Source organism: Hylobates moloch, unplaced genomic scaffold (genome assembly GCF_009828535.3).
Source record: "Hylobates moloch isolate HMO894 unplaced genomic scaffold, HMol_V3 SCAFFOLD_15, whole genome shotgun sequence".
Lineage (NCBI taxonomy): Eukaryota > Metazoa > Chordata > Mammalia > Primates > Hylobatidae > Hylobates > Hylobates moloch.
Window position 1 is genome coordinate 2,361,117 of NW_026652290.1, and position 26,381 is coordinate 2,387,497.

The 26,381-nt window shown below is 44.9% G+C and overlaps 1 protein-coding gene across 4 annotated transcripts in view; it reads left to right on the top strand.

Annotated features, from left to right (window-relative positions):
• The first annotated feature begins 6,457 nt into the window (after positions 1-6,457).
• Positions 6,458-26,381, top strand: part of RNF157 (ring finger protein 157) — a 95,842-nt gene continuing 75,918 nt past the window's right edge. For all 4 annotated transcript variants that reach the window (XM_032176679.2, XM_032176680.2, XM_032176681.2 and 1 more), the window contains exon 1: positions 6,458-6,545. In XM_032176679.2, the coding sequence (XP_032032570.2) occupies positions 6,458-6,545 (88 nt within the window). The remainder of the gene's footprint in view (positions 6,546-26,381) is intronic.

The window sequence follows — 26,381 nt, forward strand, 5'->3', positions numbered from 1 at the left end:
CTCAGTGGTTTTCTGATTCTGACTTGAGCACGGTTACAGACGACTTTCCTGTGAGTGCGGCTGATTGCATGCTCACACTGATATTGCAACAGCTGAACACGTGTGTGCACTTGCGTTGAGCTTCAGAACTCAACCTCAAGTTGGCTTGTCCTCTTATGCCAGCTGTAGGAGATGGCTCACCAAGGAGAGAGAGAGAGAAAACCGGCGTAGCACCAGCTTCCCATATCAAGACCCAGTGCACAGGGAGCCAGGGATCCCTGGGTTCTGAGCCATGGCTACCACTCGTATGGTCTTGGGCGAGCCTCTTAGCCTGTAGAGGCTGCAGCTGCCTCATCTGTCAGGGGAGGGGCTGCACCTTTAAGATTCCTTCCAAATCTGACCATCTAGCCAGGACAGGCATTTTCAAGAAACCCTGTTTGTTATTTTCTTCTTTTGATCTAAGTAACCGCAGTTGAGTATTTGTTTTGTTAAGGAAAGGTTTGGGGCTGTCACCGCGCTGCCTCTTCCACATTCTACCTTCTCTAGGTAGCAAGAGGCAGATGCTGGGCTTTGTGCCTGTTTGATCTGGTCTGTTTCTCCAAGAAGGGCTGCTGGAGTCGATACTGGGCTGAAATGTTCTTTTTTGTTTTTTTCGAGACAGGGTCTTGCCCTGTCACCCAGGCTGGAGTGCAGTGGTGCAGTCCAGCTCCTGGAATCCTCTTGCCTCAGCCTCTTGAGTAGCCGGGACTACTAATTTTGCACAGCTAATTTTTGTTTTTCCCAAGATGGAGTCTTGCTCTGTTACCCAGGCTGGAGTGCAGTGGCGCCATCTCTGCTCACTGCAACCTCCACCTCCCGGATTCAAGCAATTCTCTTGCCTCAACCTCCTGAGTAGCTGGGATTACAGGCGTGCACCATCACGCCCGGCTAATTTTTGAATTTGTAGTAGAGACAGGGTTTCACCGTGTTGGGCAGGCTGGTCTTGAGCTACTGAACCTCGCGATCCACCCGCGTCAGCCTCCCAGTGCTGGGATTACAGGCGTGAGCCACTGCGCCCGGCCTGCACAGCTAATTTTTAAATATTTTTTTGTAAAGATAGGATCTCACTATGTTGCCCAGGCTGGTGTCGAACTCCTGGGCTCAGGCAATCCTCCCACCTCAGCCTCCCAAAGCACTGGGATTACAGGTGTGAGTTACCAGGCCTGCCCTGCCGCACTGAAATGTTGGCCTCACATTCTTTCTTTTTTGAGATGGAGTCTCCCTCTGTGGCCCCAGGCTGGAGTACAGTGGCGCAATCTGGGCTCACTTCAATCTCCACCTCCCTGGTTCAAGCGATTCTCCTGCCTCGGCCTCCCGAGTAGCTGGGATTACAGGCGTGTGCCACCACGCCTGGCTAATTTTTGCATTTTTAGTAGAGACGGGGTTTCACCATGTTGGCCAGGATGGTCTCAAACTCCTGACCTCATGTGATCCATCCGCCTCGGCCTCCCAAAGTGCTGGGATTACAGGCATGGGCCACTGCACCCGGCTCACACATTCTTTTTACACCAACTTTAGGATGCAGAATGTGTAGTCCCAGGTGGAGAGAGCTCAAAGCCAAAAGAAGAGCAGGACCAACAAGGAAGAGAATGAAGGCAGAAGTGAACATGTAGAACCAAGCTTACAGGGTCTGGTATTTGATAGAAACAACAAAAAATAGAACAGACTCTCCCAATTTCTTCAAACTAGTCTGTAAACATAAATAGAGTCTTGGGCCCCTCATTTCTCCAATGCCAGATGCCTGCGCAGCAGGGCTGGAACCAGAGTGAGGCAGGTGAGGCACTTGCATGGCACTGAGAGTGAGAACTTTTTTTTTTGAGACAGTGTCCGGCTCTGTCGCCAGGCTGGAGTGCAGTGGCACGATCTCGGCTCACTGCAACCTCCGCCTCCTGGGTTCAAGTGATTCTCCTGCCTCAGCCTCCCGAGTAGCTGGGACTACAGGTGTGCGCCACCATGCCAGGCTAATTTTTGTATTTTTAGTAAAGATGGGGTTTCACCACGTTGGCCAGGATAGTCTTGATCTCTTGACCTTGTGATCTGCCTGTCTCGGCCTCCCAAAGTGCTGGGATTACAGGCGTGAGCCACTGTGCCCGGCTGAGAATGAGAACTTCTTAAAGTTGACATTCTGGGTGCCCCACTCGCTTCCCCTTATCCCCACCACGTTGGGCAGTGTAAACATCATCTTTCATTTTAGTCTTAACTTGAAAAATAGGTTAATAGGCTACAAACTAGACTGGAGTCTGCATCCATTTGAACAACTCTTCTTTATTGGCAGCCCAGAGTGGAGGATGAAATTAACAATGAGGAATTCACACTCAGCAAAAAGCAAAATATGAAAGCCTGATTGCGGATTTCCTAATGGACAAGATTATTTTCCTCTACAGAGAGCCTTAGGTTGCCAGAGGAACCGTCTGCAGGGCCCCAAAACATTTAGGATCAGACTATTCTGTCGACGTTAGCCTAGCCCACTGATCTGGAGCAGGATGTGACATTCTCTGCTGGTGGTTTTGGCTTCAATCCACCGAAGCCACATGTCGAGGACTAAAAGAAGGATCGGGCCCATGTGTGGCTGATTGGGCCCTATCTTCTGGAGAGAGCTGGTACTCATTAAGAACAGCCAAGATTCTCATCTTCCTGTCCCAGAGTCAGGGACCTTTCTTAGCTCTTTCAGGTCACCTGAGATACTGGTTTGCCTCCCAAACCCTGCTGCCTCCGGAATGCTGTACTGCAGGGCGGTGTCTGTCAGTTTCCACCTGCAGGCTCCCTCACTCCTTCCTGCGCTAAGCTAATTGTTGCATGTGTTACAAGGGTGGAAATGGCACATCTGGGCTGAAACCAGGAAAGCAACATGAACAAAATGAAAAGTCCAAAGGGACAAGCTCACCTAAAAGTTACTTGTCCCCGTACTTCCCCCACCCTTCTCCTTTCTCCCTTAGACCCAAGTTACAGAAGAAGAGCTTGAATGTGATAAAAATACTTGGCTTTGCCCCTTGCCTTCCAGGGATGTTTAGAGAAAACCCCTGAGACCCTTGGATGTTGTGTTGTCTGCTAGGATTCTCCCAAGGGCTGCATCCACAGTGTGGAAATGGATAGGGTGCTGCAAGGCTATTTCCACAAAGCACGTGTGGGATTTGCATGTGATTTCCCTATGCACACTGTGCAACCCCTCCCCAGACCATTTTTCAAGTTAAAAACATTTTTATGGCTCTCTTGATGCAGTCACTTCTGGATTTTTTCCTCCTATCCGACCTGCCTTCTCCCTCGGGCACTCTCCCCGGCCCAGATCTTTGGCGAGGGAGCCAAGTGGAGCCAGGGGAAGAACCACAGAGGAATGCAGGACCCAGCTCCTCTAGAGTCGGCTGCTCTGAGGGTCTAGCTGCTTATCTCGCCTTTGCCTGGGGCACTGGCTGAGATTCTATTTCCAAAATTGTTCACACTAGGTGATTACACGGTAGACTGTGGGACTGTAGCTCAATTAATTCACAAAAAGTCTCTTTGATCTAGAAGTTTCCAGACTGCCTTCTATCCCTTTCTCTTCTGCCTCTGGTCAACATTCTTTTAAAAATGAGTCTTGGCTGGGTGTGGTGGCTCACGCCTGTAATCGCACCACTTTGGGAGACCAAGGCGAGCGGATCACCTGTGGTCAGGAGTTGGAGACCAGCCTGGCCAACATGGCGAAACTCTGTCTCTACTAAAAATACAAAAATTAGCCGGGCGTGGTGGCGGGCGCCTGTAGTCCCAGCTACTCAGGATGCTGAGGCAGGAGAATCACTTGAACCTGGAAGGTGGAGGTTGCAGTGAGCCGAGATCGCACCATTGCACTCCAACCTAGGCGGCAGAGTGAGGCTCTGTCTCAAAAACAAAACAAAACAAAACAAAAGAGTCTTGATTCACTTATTACATCTTTGCAATAACCACTGGAGACTGGGCTATTTTCAGAGGAGGAAACAGAGACAGTTTCTAAGGGCTTAGTTCAAAGTTACATAGCTGCTTAGGGGTTTGATTTGTCCAACTCAAAGTCTAGTGCTCTTTCTGTGCCTCATTCTCTTTGACTGTAAAATCGGGGTGTAAATAGCATGTATTTGATAGGGTTGTTGGGAGGATTGAATGCTTTAATACGTGTGAAGTGTTTAAAACAGCCTGGCACATACAGTGTTCCATAAATATCCACTAATTTTATTGTGCTATGCCTTGTTTTTCTTTACCCATTCTAAGCATTGGACTCATGACTCCGTGGGAGGAGGAACCAACTTCTAGGCTTGGGGAGTATTATTCAAGATGGAGAAGCTGGCTTCCCAGAGTCAGGCCAAGGTGGGACCAGAACAGACACCCCATAAGCAACAGGACTGGGCTGCTTGACTGAGCCACATCCCTGCCTGGCCCTGGCTAAGCAGAAGAAACTCTCAGACATGGATAAACCCACAAAGGGAAAGGATGTCCAGTTTACCAAATGCTGAGGGCAGGAAGAACCAAGGCTTCTGAATAGAGCCGAGGAGCGTAAGGCAACATTTTACTCTGTGATGTGTCGAAGGCCTTGTGTTTTGAGGTGGTTCTAGATTCTTCATTACTTGCATTTTACCTTTACCCAGCAGTTACAAGGTAGACCCTGTGTGTGCTGAAAGGAGTATGGAAGAGGACACTAGTTCCCTCCCACAGGGATGACTGAAAGCCTTGGAGTAGTTAGGACCAGGGACTCTGCCAGAGAGCTCTGGTGCTTGGGAGAAGCTGCCTGGGCAGGGACTTGCCCTGTAACCCAGGCCTTCCTTAGCAGCAGCCAATATAAATGATAGGGATGGGTTCCCACCATCCTGGGGACCCTGGAGGAAACCAAGGCAATTAGCATCAGGTCTGTTGGCTGCTGCTGAAAAGACGGCAATGAAAAATACAAAATGTGCCGGGCGCGGTGGCTCACGCCTGTAATCCCAGCGCTTTGCGGGGCGGAGGTCATGAATTGGAGACCAGTCTGGCCAGCATGGTGAAACCCCATCTCTACTAAAAGTACAAAAATTAGCCGGGTGTGGTGGCACATGCCCGTAGTCTCAGCTACTTGGGAGGCTGAGGCAGGAGAATCCCTTGAACCCAGGAGGCGGAGGTTGCAGTGAGCTGAGATCGCGCCACTGCACTCCAGCCTGGGTGACAGAGGGAGACTCCGTCTCAAAACACACAAAAAACAAAAACAAAATATAACCAGGAAAGACCTATACTTCGTAAAATGGCTTTACAAAGCTAATCAAGGGAACCAGACACCCCAAACTGTACTTCGAACACTGTTGAAAAGTTGTTAAAGTCATGTTCTAGCAGTTGAAATTTTTGCTGATCAGTCCACTCTCTCAGGAAAAAAACCACCAGACCCACAAAGAAAATAAAAGGTTTAAAACACAAATGTCTGTAATTAAGCAATGGAATGACGTCTTCTGCCGGCCCAAGCTTCCCACTGTTGTGTGTGTTTTTATCAAGAGGAGCCCCCGGTTCTGCCTGGCCCGGTTCGCTTTCGCCTGCGTTGACTGTCTTGGCACTCAGGCCTTTCCAAAGTTTCCAGGGTCCCGTTTCCAAGATACAGACAGAGGCTGAATGTCTTGATCTTATCCTCAGTCGATGTTCTCCTAACTTTAGGGCTACAAGGAGACTTGGGAGCGCTTTGAATAGACGCACGTGAGAGGGAGGCGGCATCTTCCTAGCCGGTCACCAGCATTAACACGGGGCAGGAGAGATGCGAATACATCGTGGGACCCCTCTCCTTGCCCCCCTGCATGAGGGCCAGCAGACGCTGAGCGGCGGGGCTGGGAAGGCTTCCTCCAGGCGCGGGAGCTGCGGAGCGGGGGCCGCCCGCTTTGGGACGCCCGGGACAATGGCGAGCGAGCTCCCGACCAGGCCTCGCGGACCGCGGGAGGGGGCGGCTCCCTGCGCGGTAATCCGAGCCGGGATAAACAGGCGCGGAGCGGCGACGCGTCCCTGCCCGGCGCAGCGCTCGCTTCCTGGGGTCCCCGCTCCGGCCGGTCCCGCCCCGCCCCGCCGCGAGCCCCCAGCCGCGCCCCCGCCCCCGTCGCGAGTCCCCGCCCCCTCCCCCGCCCCCTCCCCCGCCCCCGCCGCAAGACCCTGGGCTGCGTCCACGGGCGCCGAGTCCAGCCGCGGCTCCCCGCGCGAGGCACGCGCCGCCGGCTCCTGCTGCAGTCCCGCGCTCATTGGCTGCTCCGGCGCGGGCGCTCCCGCCCCGCCTCGCCATTGGCTGGGGCCGCCGCGGTCCCCGCGCGGAGCCGCCGCTGACATCACGCGGCCTGAGGCGGCGGCGGCGCCCCCGGCCCAGCCCCGCAGGCCCCTCGGCAGAGGCGCCGCGGTGGGGGCCGGGGGTCCCGCCGCAGAGCCGAGGCCACAGCCGGCCGGGTCGCGTCGGACCGAGGAGGGGGGCCGGGTGAAGGGGGGGGGGGGGATGGCCGGAGCCATGGGGGCCCTGACGAGCCGGCAGCACGCGGGCGTGGAGGAGGTGGACATCCCGTCTAATTCCGTGTACCGCTACCCGCCCAAGTCCGGTGAGGGCGGGCGGGCGCCGCAGCCGCGAGGAGGGAGAGGGGCAGGGGCAGGGGTCCGGGTCGGGACGGCCTGAGGGGGCCCCGCGGGTCTTCGGGGACCCAGTGGTTGCGGCCGCTCCGAAACGGTCTTCGAGCGTGGGAGGTCTTCGAGAAGGCGGAGGTCTCCCCCGCCCCGGGCGAATTAGCCCACGGGGCGTCCTGCGGGGTCTGGCAGGGTCACCGAGGGCACCGAGCCCCTCCACGGGAGGACGGGAGCGGCCTCCATTGTAATCGGTCCCGTGACGGGGACGCGTGCCCGCAGGGACTGAGGCTCCTGGGGAGCGGGGCTGCGGCGGCGTCGCAGGCGAGGTCGGCGCCCCGCACGGACCCGGCTGGCCCGGCCCACAGCCTGCTTGCCTCGCGGGGTCCGAGGGCAGCGGGGGAGGCGACCTCGGCATCCAAACAGGCACTTGCGCCAGGTGCTATCCCTGCGCTGCCGTCTCCTGGCCTCTGGAAAGGTTAGAATTAGGTTTCTCCTGGAAAAGCTTCCATTGCCTGCTGGAGGATGGAAGCCAAACAGGCATTTGCAGTGCTGGTGCTTTTGCAGAGGCTGTCAGAAGCGAGGGGGGAAAAGTAACAGAAATGTTTGGGAATCTGAGTATCAGAGTCACTCGGATTGCCCCTTTGCTAGCGTAGTGGCAAGCCTGGGTTTTGGAGTGAGACCAGCTCTGGGACAGGGCAGAGGTATTGGAAACGTATAGAAGTATGTGTGTTATTAGAATCATCCCTTCACTTAAATGTCTCCAGCCTCTGGGTTGTGGTATCAGCATTGGAGGTGGAGGAGGATTTTGACAGCAAAGCAGAGAATCACAAGAAGGTAGTTCAGTTACGTGAGCACCGACCAGTGTGAATTGCATGATCTAGCCGGTGTTTACTTTTAATTGCAAGTAGTTTTACTTTAATTAATTACTTTTAATTTTATTCTCAAGACTTCTGGGGATGAATGGCTGCCACATTCTGTCTGCTTAGGACCCGATGGAGATTTTGGTGATCTCAGAATGAGGTGTGAGAATTGGAGCAGAGCCTCGTCTCTTTTTGGTAGAATAGAGACATACTAATGAGATGAGCTGGTTTCTCAGCAGTGTGTCCAGTGTCTGCCAGGTGAAAGCAGGGGCCAGACGATGAACCTGCCCGCATCCCTGCAGAGTGTCTGCCGGAGCTGTGTTTCTCACTGCTTTTGTGCCAAGGAATGAATCCTTGCAAAGATGAATATGAGGAAGAATTGTTTTAGAAAGGTCTAAGATAAAGCTGTGGGTCATTAGTATTTTAATAAAGCTCTGACTGATTTTTTTTTTTATTTTTTTTATTTTTTTGAGATGGAGTCTCGCTCTGTCACCCAGGCTGGAGTGCAGTGGCACGATCTCGGCTCACTGCAAGCTCCGCCTCCCAGGTTCACGCCATTCTCCTGCCTCAGCCTCCCGAGTAGCTGGGACTACAGGCGCCCGCCACCATGCCCAGCTAATTTTTTGTATTTTAGTAGAGACGGGGTTTCACCGTGTTAGCCAGGATGGTCTCGATCTCCTGACCTCGTGATCCGCCCGCCTCGGCTTCCCAAAGTGCTGGGATTACAGGCGTGAGCCACCGCGCCCAGCAGCTCTGACTGATTATGACTACGTAAAATCATGCTAAACAAGGCATAGATTTTGTTTTTTAATAGACAAAAATATTCTTAGGGCGGCATGAGGAAATCTTTTTAAAATAGACAAAAATATGCAGCAGTATTTGTGGGCTCTGTTTTTCTTAAGCCACATGGCTTTTATTGATCAAAATATGGAGCATACTTTGCTGAGCTTGGAATTTTCAATAGTGTTTGTTGCCTCAGAAAAGTATTCACCGCTCTTTCACATGTGGGACTTAACATAGGTAAACCTCTGGAAGGCTGTTACCCGAAGCATATTTGTACAAGTATGAATCTTGGGTGATGATAATAAAAAGACAATAGACCAAACCAAAACTTTTGTTAATTAGCACACTCAATACTTTGTCTTAAATAATCCTCTCCACTCTACCAGTCTTTTAAAAGTTTAACTGTAAAACTGTAATTCATGTTAAATCAGAAGTTATACTTAGAGAAGTCTTTACAGCAAGTGGACCAAATTATTTATGTTGAAGCTAAAACATAGAAAATAGAATCAGAACATACTGTCTCTGTCAGCAAACCTTTGTGTATTTGAAACCTTATCTGAGCTTGCATATATGTTCTAGATAGAGGCATCGCCTTTCTTCTGATCTTTGAATTGACCTAGCTCTTTGTGGGATTACAGTATTAGTCCTGAAAGGAACCGTTGACAGAGTTTGGCTATGACCACCATGCCTACCTAATGTTTAATCTTTTTTTTTTTTTTGAGTCGGCGTCTCTCTCTGTCACGCCCAGGCTGGAATGAAGTGGTGCGATATTGGCTCACTGCAACCTCTGCCTCTAGGGTTCGAGCAATTCCCCTGCCTCTGTCTCCCAAGTAGCTGGGATTACAGGTGTTCGCCACCACACCCGGCTAATCGTTTGTGTTTTTAGTAGAGATGGGGTTTCACCATATTGGCCAGGCAGGTCTTGAACTCCTGACCTCTCAGGTGATCTGCCTGCCTCGGCCTCCCAAAGTGCTGGGATTACAGGCGTGAGCTACCACACCCAGGCAAGTTTTTTGTAGAGACAGTGTCTCACTATGTTGCCCAGGCTGGTCTTGAACTCCTGGTCTCAAGCAATCCTCCCGCCTTGGCCTCCCATTCATTTCACTGATAAGAAAATGGAGGACCAGAGAAATAAATTGATATGGCCAGAGTCTCTCAGCCAGTTAGTGTTCTTCGTACTATACTGTCTTCCTCTACCTCTCAAGGAATTGGGTTTTGAACTTGTGGAATGAAGGCTATTTTGTGTCATAATTGAAGTCCCTGTAGAGGAATCAGCCTGGGTTGATTTTGAGAAGTCTCCTTATCCTGAGTACTAATAGTGGAACAAAGCAAGTAGCAGAGTCAGCTTTCTCCAGATGACATACCTTGTAGTTTGAGTGTTAAGTTGAGACCACGATCTGGTTCACTGGAAAGCGGCTAGAACTGCACTGCCTGTAGAACAGGTGTTTCGGAAAGAAACACCATCACCTGTCCTTGTAATGATGGTCACAGCGTCCAGCGGAAATTGCTTTTTTCTTAGTACTTTTAATGGAACTTCTTAGTTTTGTATGCACGTTGAAATAGAAACATTTAAATCCTATCAAGAATGGCTGATTTCAAGTTGAGACTTGGGTTTGTAGCTTTTTTCTATCCTTAAATAGAAGTAGATAGAAATAAATAGCCTAAATTATTTAGAATTATTTATTTTTGAATAGGTAATATAGTCACATGGTTCAAACTTTAAAAGAGTGAAAACGCCGTACAGTGAAAGCCTTGTTCTCGCCGCTGTTGTCCATCCACCTGGTTCTCCTTCCTCCCTCTAAACCTCCCATCCCATGTAACCACTTTTGGTTTCTTTGGAATTCTTTTAGAGTTTCTTGTGTAAATGCAAGCATATCATGCTATTAGACTGTTCTACACCTTGCTCTGTTTGCTTTCAGAGATATTGGAGATCTTTTTATATTGTCTCATATTTGATAAGTTTCTTTGTGCTTTTTAACAACTGTATAGTATTCCTCTGTATGCATATGCCATCTTTTTTTTAATGTAGTCTCCTATTGATAAACATCTCTGAGTTGTTTTTTCAGTATCTTACTATTGCAAACAATGCAACAATGAATAATGTTATGCATTAGGTGATTTTTAGATTTATTAACAATTGTGTGAATATTAATCATTTAAGTAATAGAAAGTATGGTGGGAGTTTCTGTATAGCATTTCTACATTAGCATAGAAAGCAATTTAGAGCACGATTCTACTATATTTGGATGTACTTTTGTAATTTTTGAGTTCGAGGTCATACATGCTTCTCTAAGATCTTTGCATCTTTAAAAACCCAAGATCATTTGTTTGGCAAAGAAAGGTATGGCTTTGCGGAGATGGTTGCTTTTATGAAAGTTCATCTTTTGACAGAAGTATCCACATTGATAAAAGTCCACATTGATACAAGCCTGTTTTCTCTATCCAGGAAGAAATAGGCATAATATAAAGACAATTTAATTTATATAAATCAGTACCTCATAAATCTAGTTTGTTTCCCTCCACATATTTGGGCAAGTTGGAAAATAGGAATAATTTGTTTTGCCGAAGTCTTTAAGAAGTAAACCTACTACAGAAATTCAGAATGGTAATCAGAGTCCTGACCAGCTAGCTTGGTTAAACCCGGGTTTTTGCTTTTAAGGCCTTCAACTGACTAGACGAGGCCCACCCACATAATCAAGGATAATCTCCTTTACTTAAAGTCAACTGATTGTAGATTTTAAAAAATTAAATAATTTATTTTTAGAGATGGGGTCTCAGTCTGGCACCCAGGCTGGAGTGCAGTGGTGTTATCAAAGCTCACTGTAACCTCAAAGTCCTGGGCTCAAGCGATTTTCCTGCCTCACCCTCCTCAGTAGCTGGGATTACAGGCACATACCACCATGCCTGGCTAATGTTTAAAGTTTTTGTGGAGACAGTATCTCACTGTGTTGCCCAGGCTGGTCTTGAACTCCTGGTCTCAAGCAGTCCTCCCACCTCGGGGTCCCAAAGCACTGATTACAGGAGTGATCTACTGCTCCCAGCCGTAGATGTATCACATCTGTCTACATCATCATTCTCCAAATTTTTGTTATTTTAGAGTACACATATTCTTGTCAAATGGGTCTTTCCTATTGCAATAACAGTTTTTAAAGGCATGGATAATAAGTCTTTGTCGAATAACTATAAAAGTTTTTATATAAGTTTCTCCTAGCTTTAGGAGTATCAATTTAATATTAGATTTGAAACCATACACTTAAAAATATGCAATTTACGGCTGGGCGCGATGGCTCACGCCTGTAATCCCAGCACTTTGGGAGGCCGAGGCAGGCAGATCACGAGGTCAGGAGATCAAGACCATCCTGGCTAACATGGTGAAACCCCTTCTCTACTAAAAATACAAAAAATTAGCCAGGCATGGTGACGGGAGCCTGTAGTCCCAGCTACTCGGGAGACTGAGGCAGGAGAATGGTGTGAACCCGGGAGGCAGAGCTTGCAGTGAGCTGAGATCGCGCCGCTGCACTCCAGCCTGGGCGACAGAGCGAGACTCCGTCTCAAAAAAAAAAAAAAAAAAGTAACTTATTACAAAATAAGGAATTATTTGGTTGGCACAATTTGACACTTTAAAATATCCAAAACAATTTTGAGAAAGAACAAAGTTGGAGGACTATCACTACCCTATTTTAAAAGTTACTATGCATATAATTACTATAATGCCACAGTAATCAAGATAGTGTGGTATTGGCACGATGAAGAGCATATAGATCAGTGGAACAGAGTTATGAACCAGAAATCCTTACATTTATTGTCAGTTGATTTTGACAAAAGTACCGAGACAATTCAATAGGGAAAGGATAGTGGTTTCAACAAATGATGCTGGGACGAGCAAAAAAGAAAATGAACTCAGACCTATTCTTTATATCACCAAAATTAACTCAAAATGGATTATAGAGTTAAAAGAGAACCCAGAGAATGGGAGAACATATTTATAAATCATAGGTATGACAAGAATTTGTATCTAGAATATGTAAGGTACTCATATGCTCAATAATAAAAAGACAAGCCAATTAAAAATGGTCACAGCACTTGAGTAGACATTTCTCCAAAAAAGATATACAGTGGACAATAAGCACCTGAAGAGATGATCATTATTAACTTTCAAGGAAATACAAATCAAAACTATAATTAGATACCACTTCACACCCACTAGGATGGCTGTAATTTTAAAAAATGATAATGGTGAGTACTGGTAAGGATATGGAGAGAGCGAAACCCTCATACCCTGCCAGTGTGAATGTAAAATGGGGCAGCCACTTTGGAAAACGGTTTGACAGTTTCTCAGATGGTTAGTTACTAGATGACTCAGCAGTTCTACTCCTAGATATACGCTCAAGAAAAATGAAGAAAATACATTCACATAAAAACTTGCACATGAATTACTCATAATAGCTAAAAGGTGGAAATAACCCAAATGTTCATCAACCGATGAATAGAACTACTGATAAATAAAATATAGTAAGTCTGCACAATAGAATATTATTTGGCAATAAAAAGGAATGAAGATTTGATATGTGCTACAACCTGGATGAACCTTGAAAATGTTATACTCAGTGAAATAAGCCAGGTGCAAAAGGCGATCTACTGAATAATCTCATTTATAAGAAATGCCCAGAAGAGGCAAATCCACAGAGACAGAAAGTAGATTAGTGGCAGTGGCGCAGTGGCTGTGCCTGCGGCTGCCAGAGGCTAGGGAGAGGGAGAAATGAGCTGTGACTGCTAATGGATTTCTTTTTGGGATAATGGCAGTGTTCTAAAATTAGATAGTGGTGAATAGTTGTATAACACGGTCAATATACTAAAAACCATTGGATTGTACACACTAAATAGGTGAATTCTGTGATATATAAATTGTATCTCCACAAAGCTATTTTCAAAATGGGGCCAGGTATGGCGGCTCATGCCTGTAATCCCAGCACTTTGGGAGGCCGAGGCTGAAGGATGGCTTGAGCCCAGGAGTTCAAGACCAGCCTGGGCAACAGAATGAGACCCTGTCTCTACAAAAAATTTTTTAAAAAATTACCTGGGCATGGTGGCATGATATCAGCTACTCGGGAGGCTGAGGCAGAAGGATTGCTTTGCCTAGGAGTTCAAGGCTGCAGTGAGCTATGATTGTGCCACTGCGCTTTAGCCTGGGTGACAGATTGAGACCCTGTCACTAATAAAAGAAAAAAAATGGATCATAGACCTGAATGCAAAAACGATGAAACCCCTAGAAGAAGTCATAGGAGAAAAATGTTATTTGATTTGGATTGGGCAAAGAGTTCTTAGATGTGACGCCAAAAGCAAAATCCATACAAGTAAAAAATAATAATAAATTGGATTTCTTCGAAATTAGAAACATTACCACCTCAAAAGACAGTAAAAAGTTGAGAAGACAAGCCACTTTCTGAAAGAAAATATTTGCAAATCACATAAAGGATGTGTATCAATATTAAGAACTCTTATAACTCAATATTATGGAGACAAACCACCCAATTAAAAAATGTGCAAGAGGCCGGGCACGGTGGCTCACGCCTGTAATCCCAGCACTTTGGAAGGCTGAGGCAGGCGGATCATGAGGTCAGGAGATAGAGACCATCCTGGCTAACACGGTGAAACCCTATCTGCACTAAAAATACAAAAAATTAGCTGGGCGTAGTGGCCGGTGCCTGTAGTCACAGCTACTCGGGAGGCTGAGACAGGTGAATCACTTGAACTTGGGAGGCAGAGGTTGCAGTGAGCAGAGACTGGGCCACTGCACTCCATCCTGGGCGACAGAGCAAGACTGTGTCTTTAAAAAAAAAAAAAAATGTGCAAGATTTGAATAGATATTTCACCGAAAAAGTTGTAGGAATGGCTGGTGAACACATGGAAAGATGCTCAACATCAGCAGCCATTAGGGAAATATAATTAAAACTGCAATGAGATACCATTTCACACCTATTAGAATTAGGATAACTAAAATAGAAAAGGCAGACAATGTCAGATGTTGAGAATGCAGAGAAATTGGAATCTTTATGAAGTGCTGTGGGAAACGTAAAATAGTACAGCTAGTTTGGAAAGTTGGGCAGTGTCTTAAACAGTGGAACATAAATGTGCCTTATGATTCAGCAGTTCCACTCCTATGAATCTGTCCAAAAAATTGAAAACATATGTACACTCAAAGACATGGATGCAGATGTTCATAGCAGCATTGCTCATAATAGCCAAGAAACTGGAAATCATCCAAGTGTACATCAGCTGGTGAATGGATAAACAAAATCCATTGTTTATATCATGGTACAGTCATATAATGAAACACTGCTCAGCAATTTAGTTTTTTGTTTGTTTCTTTGTTTTTGTTTTAGAGACAGGGTCTTGCTCTAGTGCTGAGGCTGGAGTGCAGTGGTGCGATCATAGCTCCCTGCAGCATCGACCTCCTGGGCTCAGGCACTCCTCCAGCCTCAGCCTCCCAAGTAGCTGGGACTACAGGCACATGCCACCACTCCCAGCTAATTTTTTAAATTTATGTTTTGTAAAGATGGGGTCCCACTCTGTTGCCCAGGCTGGTCTTGAACTCCTAGTCTTGAGCCATCCTTCAGCCTCGGCCTCCCAAAGTGCAGGAATTATAGGCATGAGACAACACGCCTGGCCATATTCAGCAATTTAAAGGGATGAACTACTGATACATGCTTTACAACATGACTTAACTTCAAAAACATTATGCTAAGGGAAAGAAACCAGATGCAAGGCTATATATCATATGAGTTTGTTTATATGGAATGGCTAGAAGAAGCACATTTATAGAGATAGAAAGCAGGATAGTGTTTGCCTAAGGCTGATAATAAGAGTAGGAATTAATTGTAAATGGGCATGATGGAACATTTTGGAGTGATGGAAATGTTTTCAGCTGGATTGTGATGATGGTTGCCGAAATCATTGAATTGTTCAATGGATGAATTTTATGCCATATTTATTATACTTCAATAAAGCTCTTAAAAATAACAGCACAGAGGGGTTTGTGCCTTTTGGATAAAATAAAGACGAGAGCTTGATAACTGAAAGGGTGGGGTTCTTAGTAGCAAAAGGCATTGAAGGTAGACTTTTTTTTTTTCTTTTTTAAATAAATGGAGATGGGGTTTCACTATGTTACCCAGGCTGATCTTGTACTCCTGGGCTCAAGCAATCTTTCCACTTTGGGAGGCCAAGGCCAGAAGATCACCTGAGGTTAGGAGTTTGAGACCAGCCCAGTCAACGTGGTGAGATCTCATCTCTACAAAAAATTTTAAAAATAACCAGGCATGGTGGTGGGCACCCATAGTCCCAGCTACTCAGAAGGCAGAAGCAAGAGGATTGCCTCAGCCCAGGAGGTCAAGGCTGCAGTGAGCTATGATCTGGTCACTGCACTCTAGCCTGGGTGACAGAGTGAGACCCTAACTTTAAAAAAGAAAAAAAAAAGATTAAATCTTTTAATCTAAGAAGAGTCTCTCTCTCTCTCTTTCTCTCTCTCTCTCTTTCTCTCTCTCTCTCTTGTTTTTTTTTTTTTAAGATGGAGTCTTGTTCTTTTGCCCAGTCTGGAGTGCTATAGTGTGATCCCGGCTCACTGCAACCTCTGTTTCCTGGATTCAAGCAATTCTCCTGCCCCAGCCTCCCGAGTAGCTGGGATTACAGGCACCTGCTACCATGCTTAGCTAATTTTTGTATTTTTAGTAGAGATGGGGTTTCACCATTTTGATCAGGCTGATCTCGAACTCCTGACCTCGTGATCCACCCAGCCTCCCAAAATGCTGAGATTATAGGTGTGAGCCACCATGCCCGGCTGAGTATCTCTTTTTAAGAAATATGAGTGATTTGGAGGAGAGACTGGTAGCAGAGAGATTTGGTAGGAAACTCTTAGAAGATAACCCACTGTAATTGAACTTGGAAAGGGCTAAGGTCTTGACCCAGGATGCTTTGCACAGAGCACATGTTCAGTGTTTTTGTTTCTTTGATGACTGACGTTTTTAGCCCGGGTGACCAGAGAAGTGAGATACCATTGACAGAAATTGGAATTCTGGAGCAGAAACTGCTTTTGAAGTGAGTCCTAAATGTCGGCTGGTTGCTTTACTTTGCCTCAAGATCCAGGGGAATTAGACAGAAACCCACTCATTTCCCAAAACCACAGAATAGAGGATTTTAATGCCCCCTCGAAGGTTTCTGTGGATTGCCAAGGGACTCACGTTATGATCATTTTGACTCCCGCGATCCAGTTTGCTGTCTTTCCCCACTGCAGATGTGACATCAGTCCATTCTTCAGTTTCTCCAAAAAATTCCATTCACATGATATATTCTCAATATAGACTTGACTAATGATTTGTGGGGAATGATGAGTTGGGGTGTACGTTATAGAAATGCAAACAACTCCAGAGGAATCATAAGCATGGTTACCCTAAACTTTACTTTAGAGTTTTACTGACTCTTTAAGTTCTCCAACCCTAGCCTTTCTTTGTCCTAATGTCTCCTTCCTCTTATCTTTCCTTCTTTCTTTTTGACTCTTCACTCTTACGTCTTAGAAGAAAAACAAATTACAAGCAGTTTAGGTTCCATCAAGGAGCTACAGAAGCACCCATACATACCCTTAGTGTGCCGCTCTCCATTCTAAGTAGCTCATTAAGGTGCATCCTCCAAAAAGATAGTGCCTTCCCTAAGAGGAGTTCTGGTGCCAGCTCTTCAGATAAAGTGCTCTTGATTCCTCCTCCTTCCAGAAGAAAAGGTTATTGAGTTTGAGGCAAAGATGGGCTATCTGGATGCAAAGATATGGGAGGTGATTGAAGATTTGGACTGAAACGCTGAAGATCTGAGACAAAGGTTTGGGAGTTGAGTATGGGAAGGGAGAAGCCAAAATTTGTCAGTTGCCCACTGGGCTTAACCAGCTTCTATACACCTGTGATCTTACTTGATCCCAACAATAATCTGTTGAAAGAAGTACTATTGTCTCTATTTTACAAATAAACCAAAGCTCAAAAAGTTTAAATAATTTGTCCTAGGTCACAAAGCTGATAGACAGCAGCATCAGGATAAAATCCAGCTCTCTCATAAGTCAAAACCTTTGCTTCGATTCTGTGAAGAGGAGAGAAAGTGTGAAGGAAGAGGAGAGGGCTGAACCCTTAAGATATGTCCATCTTTATGGTGAAAAGTGAAACAAGTGAGAGGCAGAAGAGACACAAACTATCCAGGGTTTTGAGGAAAGAAAGCCTCAGAAATGAGTGTTGAATTCTGCAGAGGTAAATGAAGTGTGAGACAAGACTTGGTTTGGTTGGTGTTCCAGAGAACAGTTTTAGTAGAGGGGTGGAAACTATTGTAAAGACTTGAGGAATTACTGGACATGTGGTGTGAAGGGACAGGATGAATCGATGGACGGGTGAGTGGGTGGGTGGGTGGGTGAGTAAATGGGTTTTTTTTTGTATTATTATTATTATTATTTTGAAATGGACTCTCACTCTGTCGCCCAGGCTGGAGTCCAATGGCGCAGTCTCAGCTCACTGCAACCTCTGCCTCCCAGGTTCAGGTGATTCTCTGCCTGCCTCAGCCTCCTGAGTAGCTGGGATTACAGATGCCCACCACCACGCCTGGCTAAGTTTGTGTTTTAGTAGAGAGGAAGTTTCACCATGTTGGCCAGGCTGGTCTCGAGCTCCTGACCTCAGGTGATTCACCTGCCTCAGCCTCCCAAAGTGCTGGGATTACAGGTGTGAGCCACTGTGCCCGGCCCGAGTGACTGGTTAGTAAGCCATGGCAGATGGAACTTTTCTGGTGTTTGTTGTTTGAGTTGGGGAGACCAGTATATGCTTGTAGGATGAGGTAAGTAAGAAGCCAGTGGAGAGAGAGGAACGCAAGTGTTTAACAAGAAGGATGGTTACAGATGTAATCTCAGGTGAGGTAGAGGCAGTTGGGAATGAGAACTCAGGTGAAGAAGTTAACCTTGGAAAGGAGGAATGCCTCCTTGAGACTGGAAGAAAGTATGGATAGAAATATGGGAAGTTGTTAGGTGTTGAAACTTTTGTAATGCGTAAGGGTTTTGAGAGAGCGCCACAAGGAAGAAGGATACAGGGTTGGGGTTGGGACTTGAGAATGTGGGAAGGGTTTAGATGCATTGATGTGTGCCTTTCTCTAAGTGCTGTGAAGCTACTGTTGTTCAGACTATGTTGTACTGGTTCAGAATAGAAGAGTCCAGATCTAAGTATATTTAGCATGATAAGCATAGAAGTTAAATTAGTGGGGGAAATGGAATATTCAATAAATTTTTTTTTATTTCTTTTTAGAAAAAAACCCCACAAAGTCTACATCTATGAATTCCATTTGTAAAAAACAGGAAGCAACGTAAACTGTAAAGAGAATGTTTATCAGTAGGGAAACAGTTACTTAAATCTGGACATTCAATGGGAATACAGTATAACGGTTAAGAGCACAGGTTCTGGAATAAATATAGCTAGATTTGAGGACCTGACACTACCTCTTTTTTTTTTTTTTTTTTTGAGATGGAGTTTCGCTCTTGTTGCCCAGGCTGGAGTGCAATGGTGCGATCTTGGCTCACCGCAACCTCTGCCTCCCGGGTTCAAGCGATTCCCCTGCCTCAGCCTCCTGAGCAGCTGGGACTACAGGCATGCGCCACCATGCCCAGCTAATTTTGTATTTTTAGTAGAGACAGGGTTTCTCCGTGTTGGTCAGGCTGGTCTCAAACTCTCGACCTCAGGTGATCCGCCCACCTCGGCCTCCCAAAGTGCTGGGATTACAGTTGTGAGCCATTGCACCTAACATGTAATTTTTTGTTTTTATTTTTATATTTTTGAGATGGAGTCTCGCTCTGTTGCCTAGGCTGGAGTGCAGTGGTGTGATCTTGGCTCACTGCAGCCTCCGCCTCCCAGGTTCAAGCGATTCCTTTGCCTCTCAGCCTTGCAAGTAGCTGGGATTACAGATGCCCGCCACCATACCCTGCTAATTTTTGTATTTTTGGTAGAGACAGGGTTTCACCATGTTGGCCAGGCTGGTCTCGAACTCCTGACCTCAAGTGATCCGCCCGCCTTGGCCTCCCAAAGTGCTGAGATTACAGGCATGAGCCACCACGCCCGGCCCTAATTTTTTAAATAAATAAAAATATGCTCTAGGGCAAGTTTGTACAACCCGCGCCCCACAGGCTGGGCTACATGTGGCCCAGGATGGCTTTGAATGCAGCCCAAAAAAATTAGTAAACTTTCTTAAAACATGATGAGTTTTTTTGCAGTTTCTTTTCTTTTTTTTTTTTTAAGTTTATCAGCTATCATTAGTGTTAGTGTATTTTATGTGTGGCGTAAGACCATTCTTCTTTTTCCAGTGTGGCCAAGGGAAGCCAAAAGATTAGGCACCCTTGCTCTAGGGGGAAAACCTAAAAATGAAGAACAAAAGCAGCACTGTAGCATTATAGAATTGAGCTGAATATTTAGAGGTTTTTGCAATTTTCTAATTTTCTTCTTATTTTTGTACTCTAAAGCTTATTGTTATTGAAATGTCATGTAGATGAAGATTTTTTCAAATATATGAAAATTTACTAGGATCCCCATAGAATTGTAGAAGAATGGAAAATGGGTTTAATTGTCCTTTATTATATGTTGTTATAATTAATAGTGGTTTGGTAACAAATGTCACAGTATCTCATTGAGGCAGACATAATTTAGGGAACCCATTGCTCAATATTTAATTTCACTATGGTGGTAGGAATATGCCCCAAAAACTTAAATTCAAAATGATTAGGCAAATTATTTAATACAATGAATTTTAAATGAGATTTTTCTTTTTTGTTCACATTATAAGGAACCAATAGTTGATTTTCCTTTGTTGAAGTCAATTTACTGATTTTGGGCTCTCACTTCAAAAATTGCCATTGATAGGGTAGGGCTCCCTCAGTGTAATACAAGTTCCCTTTGCATTGCCCTGAGTTCTTGTAGAGCCAGAACGTGGTGATAGTGACTAAGATAAAGTCAGATGTTAGGGAGTAGTGTCTGGAGCTGCTCTGGCCAGTGTGGGCCTTGCCCTGTGTTATTACACTTACTTCTTTCTGATGGTGCTCTGCAAAGTTGTACATGAATTGTGTATGTGTTGAAAACACTGCATGTTCTAACATTGTTTACCGAGATTCAGAGTTATTTTGCTTTTGTTTCCAAAAATATAAAGGTGGGCAGTGCAGTCTATTTGGTTTTTTGTTTTATTATATTCTATATTTTATTCTGAACAGGGAGGCTGTACGTTGAACTTAGTGGTTCTTCCACTAGATATGTAAAACACAATATTTAAAGTTGATGTGGAAAACAAAATGTTTTTGAGACCAAGGGGTTTGATTTACAATTCCTGTTTGTCAGAAAGAAAAAAAATTGGGTTTTATATGGTTAAGCATTTTATCATCAATTCATTATCCCTCTTTCTTTTTTCCTATTACAGTACAGGAAAAGGAAAAGTCAGGTATTCTTTATATTGTAAAGAACCTTGGCCGAGCATGGTGGCCCATGCCTGTAATCCCAGCACTTTGGGAGGGCGAGGCAGGTGGATCACCTGAGGTCAGGAGTTCGAGACCAGCCTGGCCAACATGGTGAAACCCTGTCTCTACTAAAAATACAAAAATTAGCCAGGTGTGGTGGCACACGCCTGTAATCCCAGCTACTTGCAAGGCTGAGGCAGAAGAATCACTTTAACGTGGGAGGCAGATGTTGCAGCGAGCAGAGATTGGACCACTGCACTCCAGCCTGGGTGACAGAGTGAGACTATGTCTCAAAAAAAAAAGTCTGGGTGCAGTGGCTCACGCCTGTAATCCCAACACTTTGGGAGGCCAAGGCGGGCAGATCACGAGGTCAGGAGATCGAAACCACCCTGGCTAAGATGGTGAAACCCCGTTTCTACTAAAAACACAAAAAATTAGCCGGGCGTGGTGGCGGGCGCCTGTAGTCCCAGCTACCCGGAAGGCCGAGGCAGGAGAATGGCGTGAACCCGGGAGGCGGAGCTTGCAGTGAGCCGAGATGGCGCCTCTGCACTCCAACCTGGGCGACAGAGCAAGATTCTGTCTCAAAAAAAAAAAAAAAAAAAAAAGAACCTTAAACATTTGGCTCGTCTTCCACGTATATATGAAATAAACATTACATTTACATACACACACAGTTGTTTGTTTTCATTTCTCTCACACACATGCTATTCTTTGCCACTGTCGGATGGAGAGACAGGTGCAGGGTTGAGATGTGGAGTTAGCCAGACCTTCAGTTCAAACCTTGCATCTCTCGGTCTCTGCTGTTTCTTAACTGTGGGACGTTGTGCGAGTCACTGAACTCTTCTAATCCTTAGTTTCCTCAGCTGAAAAATGGGCATAAGAGAATATCTTACAGATGAAAATCAGGGATAATTTTGGTAAAGTTCTGTATCTTGCTTACAATACATGCTTGGAAGTTAAAATAAAAATTCAAATGACAGCATTACAACCTGACTGTGCCAAATTCTTCCTCCCCATATGATTTTTTAAAATTGAGGTGAAGTTCACATAACATAAAATTATCTTAAAGTGAACAACTCTGTGGCATTTTGAACATTCACAATGTTGCACAATCCACTACCTCTATTCTAGAACTTTTTTTTTTTTTTTTTGAGATGGGGTCTTGCTCTGTCACCCAGGCCGGAGTGATCCTCAGCTCACTGCAACTTCTGCCTCCCAAGTTCAAGCTGTTCTTGTGCCTCAGCCTCCCAAGTAGCTGGGATTACAGGCATGCACCACTACACCCAGCTAATTTTTGTATTTTTAGTAGACGGGGTTGCTTCATGTTGGCCAGGCTGGTCTTGAACTCCTGACCTTAAGTGATCCACCCGCCTCAGCCTCCCAAAAGGTGTGAGCCACTGCGCCCGGCCTCTAGAACATTTTTATCACCTCAAAATAAAACCAATTAAGCAGTTTGTCCCCACTCTCCCCTGCCCCCATCCCCTGGCAATCACCCAGTCTACTCTCTCTGTGGATTTACCTGTCTGGATATTTCATATACATGGAATCATACTACGGTATGTGACCTTTTGTGTTTGGCTTCTTTCTCTCAGCATACTGTTTTGGAGGTTCATTCATGTTGTAGCATGTATCAGAACTTCACTTCTTTTTATGGCTGAGTAATACTCCGTTGTAAGGGTGTGTGTTGGACACATTATATATCACATTTTGTTTATCCATTCATCTATTGTTTGACATTTGTTTCCACCTTTTGATTATTATAAATAGTACTTCTGTGAACCCACATGATTTGAACATCTATTATTTCCTTGTATTTTATTTCTCATAGTTATTTTAGAAGAACCAATGAAGGAGCATGAACAATAGCTGGGACCAAGAAAGTCCTGGTTTTTGTTGATCGTATACAGTAAAATATGTGGAAATTAAAGGGTTTAATAAAATAAAGTCTGTACTTTGGATTTTCTGTTGCCATATTTTCCCCCCTTACAATATATTCATTGAGGAAACCTGGTCATTTTTCTTATTAAGGTTTTCCGCAGCCTGAGTTTTGCCAGTTGCCTCCCTGAACTCTCATTAATCATGTTCTGTTTTATTCCCTATAAGCTGATGGTTGGGTTCAGGAGCTTGATCAAGTTCATTTTTTTTAAAGCTTTAAAATTTGGCCGGGCGCGGTGGCTCATGCTTGTAATCCTAGCACTTTGGGAGGCCGAGGCGGGCGGATCACGAGGTCAGGAGATGGAGACCACGGTGAAACCCTGTCTCTACTAAAAATACAAAAAAAAAATTAGCCGGGCGTAGTGGCGGGCGCCTGTAGTCCCAGCTACTCAGAGAGGCTGAGGCAGGAGAATGGCGTGAACCCGGGAGGCGGAGCTTGCAGTGAGCAGAGATTGCGCCACTGCACTCCAGCCTGGGTGACAGAGCGAGACTCCGTCTCAAAATAAATAAATAAATAAATAAAATAAAATTTGAAGCTACTTACTTTGGTAAGACTACTCTGTTGCGTTTTCTGTCACTAGCATGTATCTGGTTGTCTTTTTTGTGGGGGAGAGGTTTGGTAATGGATGATTTATTAATTTATTAAGACTTACATTCTAATCCTATCATTCCTTCTTTGTTTATTAGCTAGACTATTTCTGTAAAGAGAAACTTTCCCTCATCTACCTTTTCTTTTTGGTTTGAAATAGGGTCTCTGTTGCCCAGGCTGGAGTGCAGTGGTGCAAACACGGTTCACTGCAGCCTTGACCTACTGAGTTCAAGTAATTCTCCCACCTCAGCCTCCTGAATAGCTGGGACCAAGGCCCTTGCCACCAAGCCGGCTAATTTTTTTTTTTTTTTTTGAGACAGAGTCTCACTTTATTGCCCAGGTTGGAGTACAATGGCGCGATCTTGGCTCACTGCAACCTCTGCCTCCCCGGTTCAAGTGATTCTCCTATTTCAGCCTCCTGAGTAGCTGGGATCACAGGCACACACCACCACGCCCGGCTAATTTTTATATTTTTAGTAGAGTAGGGTTTCACCGTGTTGGCCAGGCTGGTCTCAAACTTCTGACCTCGTGATCCACCCACCTCGGCCTCCCAAAGTGTTGGGATTACAGGCGTTGCCACCGTGCCGGCCCAGCTAACTAAAAAAAAAAAAAAAAAAAAAAAATGTGTAGAGACAGTGTCTTGCCATGTTGCCTCGGCTGGTCTCAAACTTCTGGGCTCAAGGCCTTCCCAAGTGCTGGGATTACAGGTGTGAGCCGTGGCACCCGGCCTCCCCTCATCTATTAATTATTCACTCACCCAGAGGTACAGTTCGTATAGGAAAGGCAGGATAAATGCTTGAGGTTTTCCCTTTAATTGCGAGTTTCCAAAATAATGAATTGGTTTACTAGCATCCTTCAATGGTAACCTTTTTTTTTTTTTTTTTAAGATATTATGAACTCATTGACTTAGACTTATTTTATTCCTTGCCCTTATTATGCTGATAAAGCTTAATATAGTCCATCTTTGCTCTGCGGGAACCTCTTTAAGTCAGCTCTTGAGTCCCTTGGATATGACCCTAGCAGGTTTAGAGAGCGTCCTTGTTATCTGGTATGACAAGATGTTCTAGTCCCATCTTGTGTATTTCCTGCCACAGACTTGGAATGTGGCCTCCAAAGAGCCCTTGTTCCTGTTAGTGGGAAATGACTTTTGGAGACTACCGGCTGGGTGCTAGAGGCACCCACTCCTACTTTGTTGGTCTTTGTTTGTAGGCCTTTTCAGTGGCCCAAGCTGGGAAACATTGTTTGTAAAGATAAAATACATATCATGCGTTTTTATTGATATTTCTAATACAAATTCAGGACTATATGGTTTTTGTTTGACCTTGGCTTTCTTTAACTTTCTCTCTGATTCTCAATACACTAGGTATGATAAAATTGAAATATCACATAATTACTCATCTGCTTAATGCCACATTCTCAGAAGAAAATACTGCTACCAATAATAGGATTACTGTAAACTGTTTGAGATATCTTTTTTGCAGTTTTCTTTCCTATTGAGATGTACAGTTAAATTACAGTCTCTTAAAGTTCTTGGGAATAGTTTCTCTTTCTGTAGTTATTCCACTACACACACACTTAGGTTCATTTGTTTCACTTTACTTTTGATTTTTAGGGATTGCTTTACAGAAATTTTAATTTTGTAATTATGCAAAATATTTACATGGTTCCAGTGGTAGATACATAAAACGATGTGTATTCAAAGAAACCTACCTTCTGTCTGGTCCCTTCTACGTCATTCCCTCCCTCCTCCTATAGATAATCGCTTTAAAATTATTATGATTTATCCTTACATTGCTTGTTTTAAAAATATTAATTGATATGTATATATCTTCATAGCCACTCTTCCTTACATGCATGGTAGCATAATATAAATTAAGCCTATTTATATTTATTGATATGATTGATATGTTTGGCTTAAGGCTGGCCATTTTATATTTATATGTATATAAATAGATATAAAAATTTACAGTCTTTCACTATGTAGTCTGTTTTGTTTGCTCTTTTTTTAAGATGTATTTTTTGGATTTAGGAAGGTTTGTATTTTTCTCTAATGGTTACCCTTATTTAATACTTATATACTACTGTTAGGTTGTTATTATTATTATTATTTTTGTCTGTTAGTTTCCTACTGTGAATAATATGGATATAACTAGTGACGTCTTCACTCACCTCTCCTCTTTATTCCAGCATTTGAAGTATCTCCTTTGACTCTCACTTACACCTAAAGTTTGTCAGCAAACATATTCTGCTTTTTCTCTGCTATCCATCCCCCTTCTCCTTTATTTTTTGAGAGCTGTACCGTATTTTCTTTCTTTCTGTTTTTTTTTTTTTTTTTGAGATGGAGTCTTGCTCTGTCACCCAGGCTGGAGTGCTGTGGTGTGATCTTGGCTCACTGCAGCCTCCACTTCCCGGGTTCAAGTGATTCTCCTGCCTCAGCCTCCCGAGTAGCTGGGACTACAGGCACATGCCATCACTCCTGGCTAATTTTTGTATTTTTAGTAGAGATGAGGTTTCACCATGGTGGACAGGCTGGTCTCAAACTCCTGACCTCGGTTGATCTGCCCACCTTGGCCTCCCAAAGTGCTGGGATTACAGGTGTGAGCCACCACACCCGGCCTGTTTTTCCTTTATTGAGACAGAGTCTCACTCCGTTGCCCAGGCTGGAGTCCAGTGGTGTGATCATAGCTCACTCCTGCCTTGACCTCCAGCAACCCTCCCACCTTAGCTTCTCGAGTATCTAGGACCACAAGCACATGCCACCATGCCTGGCTAACTTGTTAATTCTTTTATTGTAGAGATGAGGTCTTGCTATGTTGCCCAGGCTGGTCTTGAACTTCTAGGCTCAAGCAATCCTCCTGCCTTGGCCTCCCAAAGTACTGGGATTGCAGGCGTGAACCACTGGGCTTGGCCTGGAAACTTATTCCTTAGTAGACTCCTCAGATGAGCTCAGGGGCTTTTCTTTCTTTGACTACCTTCCCTCGTCTTCTGACATAAAGTGTTTCTGTTGAAAAGTCTGATGACACCGATTTTCTTCCCCTCTAGAATTTTGACTTTTTGCCTGGATGCCTTTCTTTCTTTAAAGGTCAGTCGTTTTACTGAACTTGTCTTAGTGTTGATCATTCTGGCTCATACATTTTGTTTTTTTTTT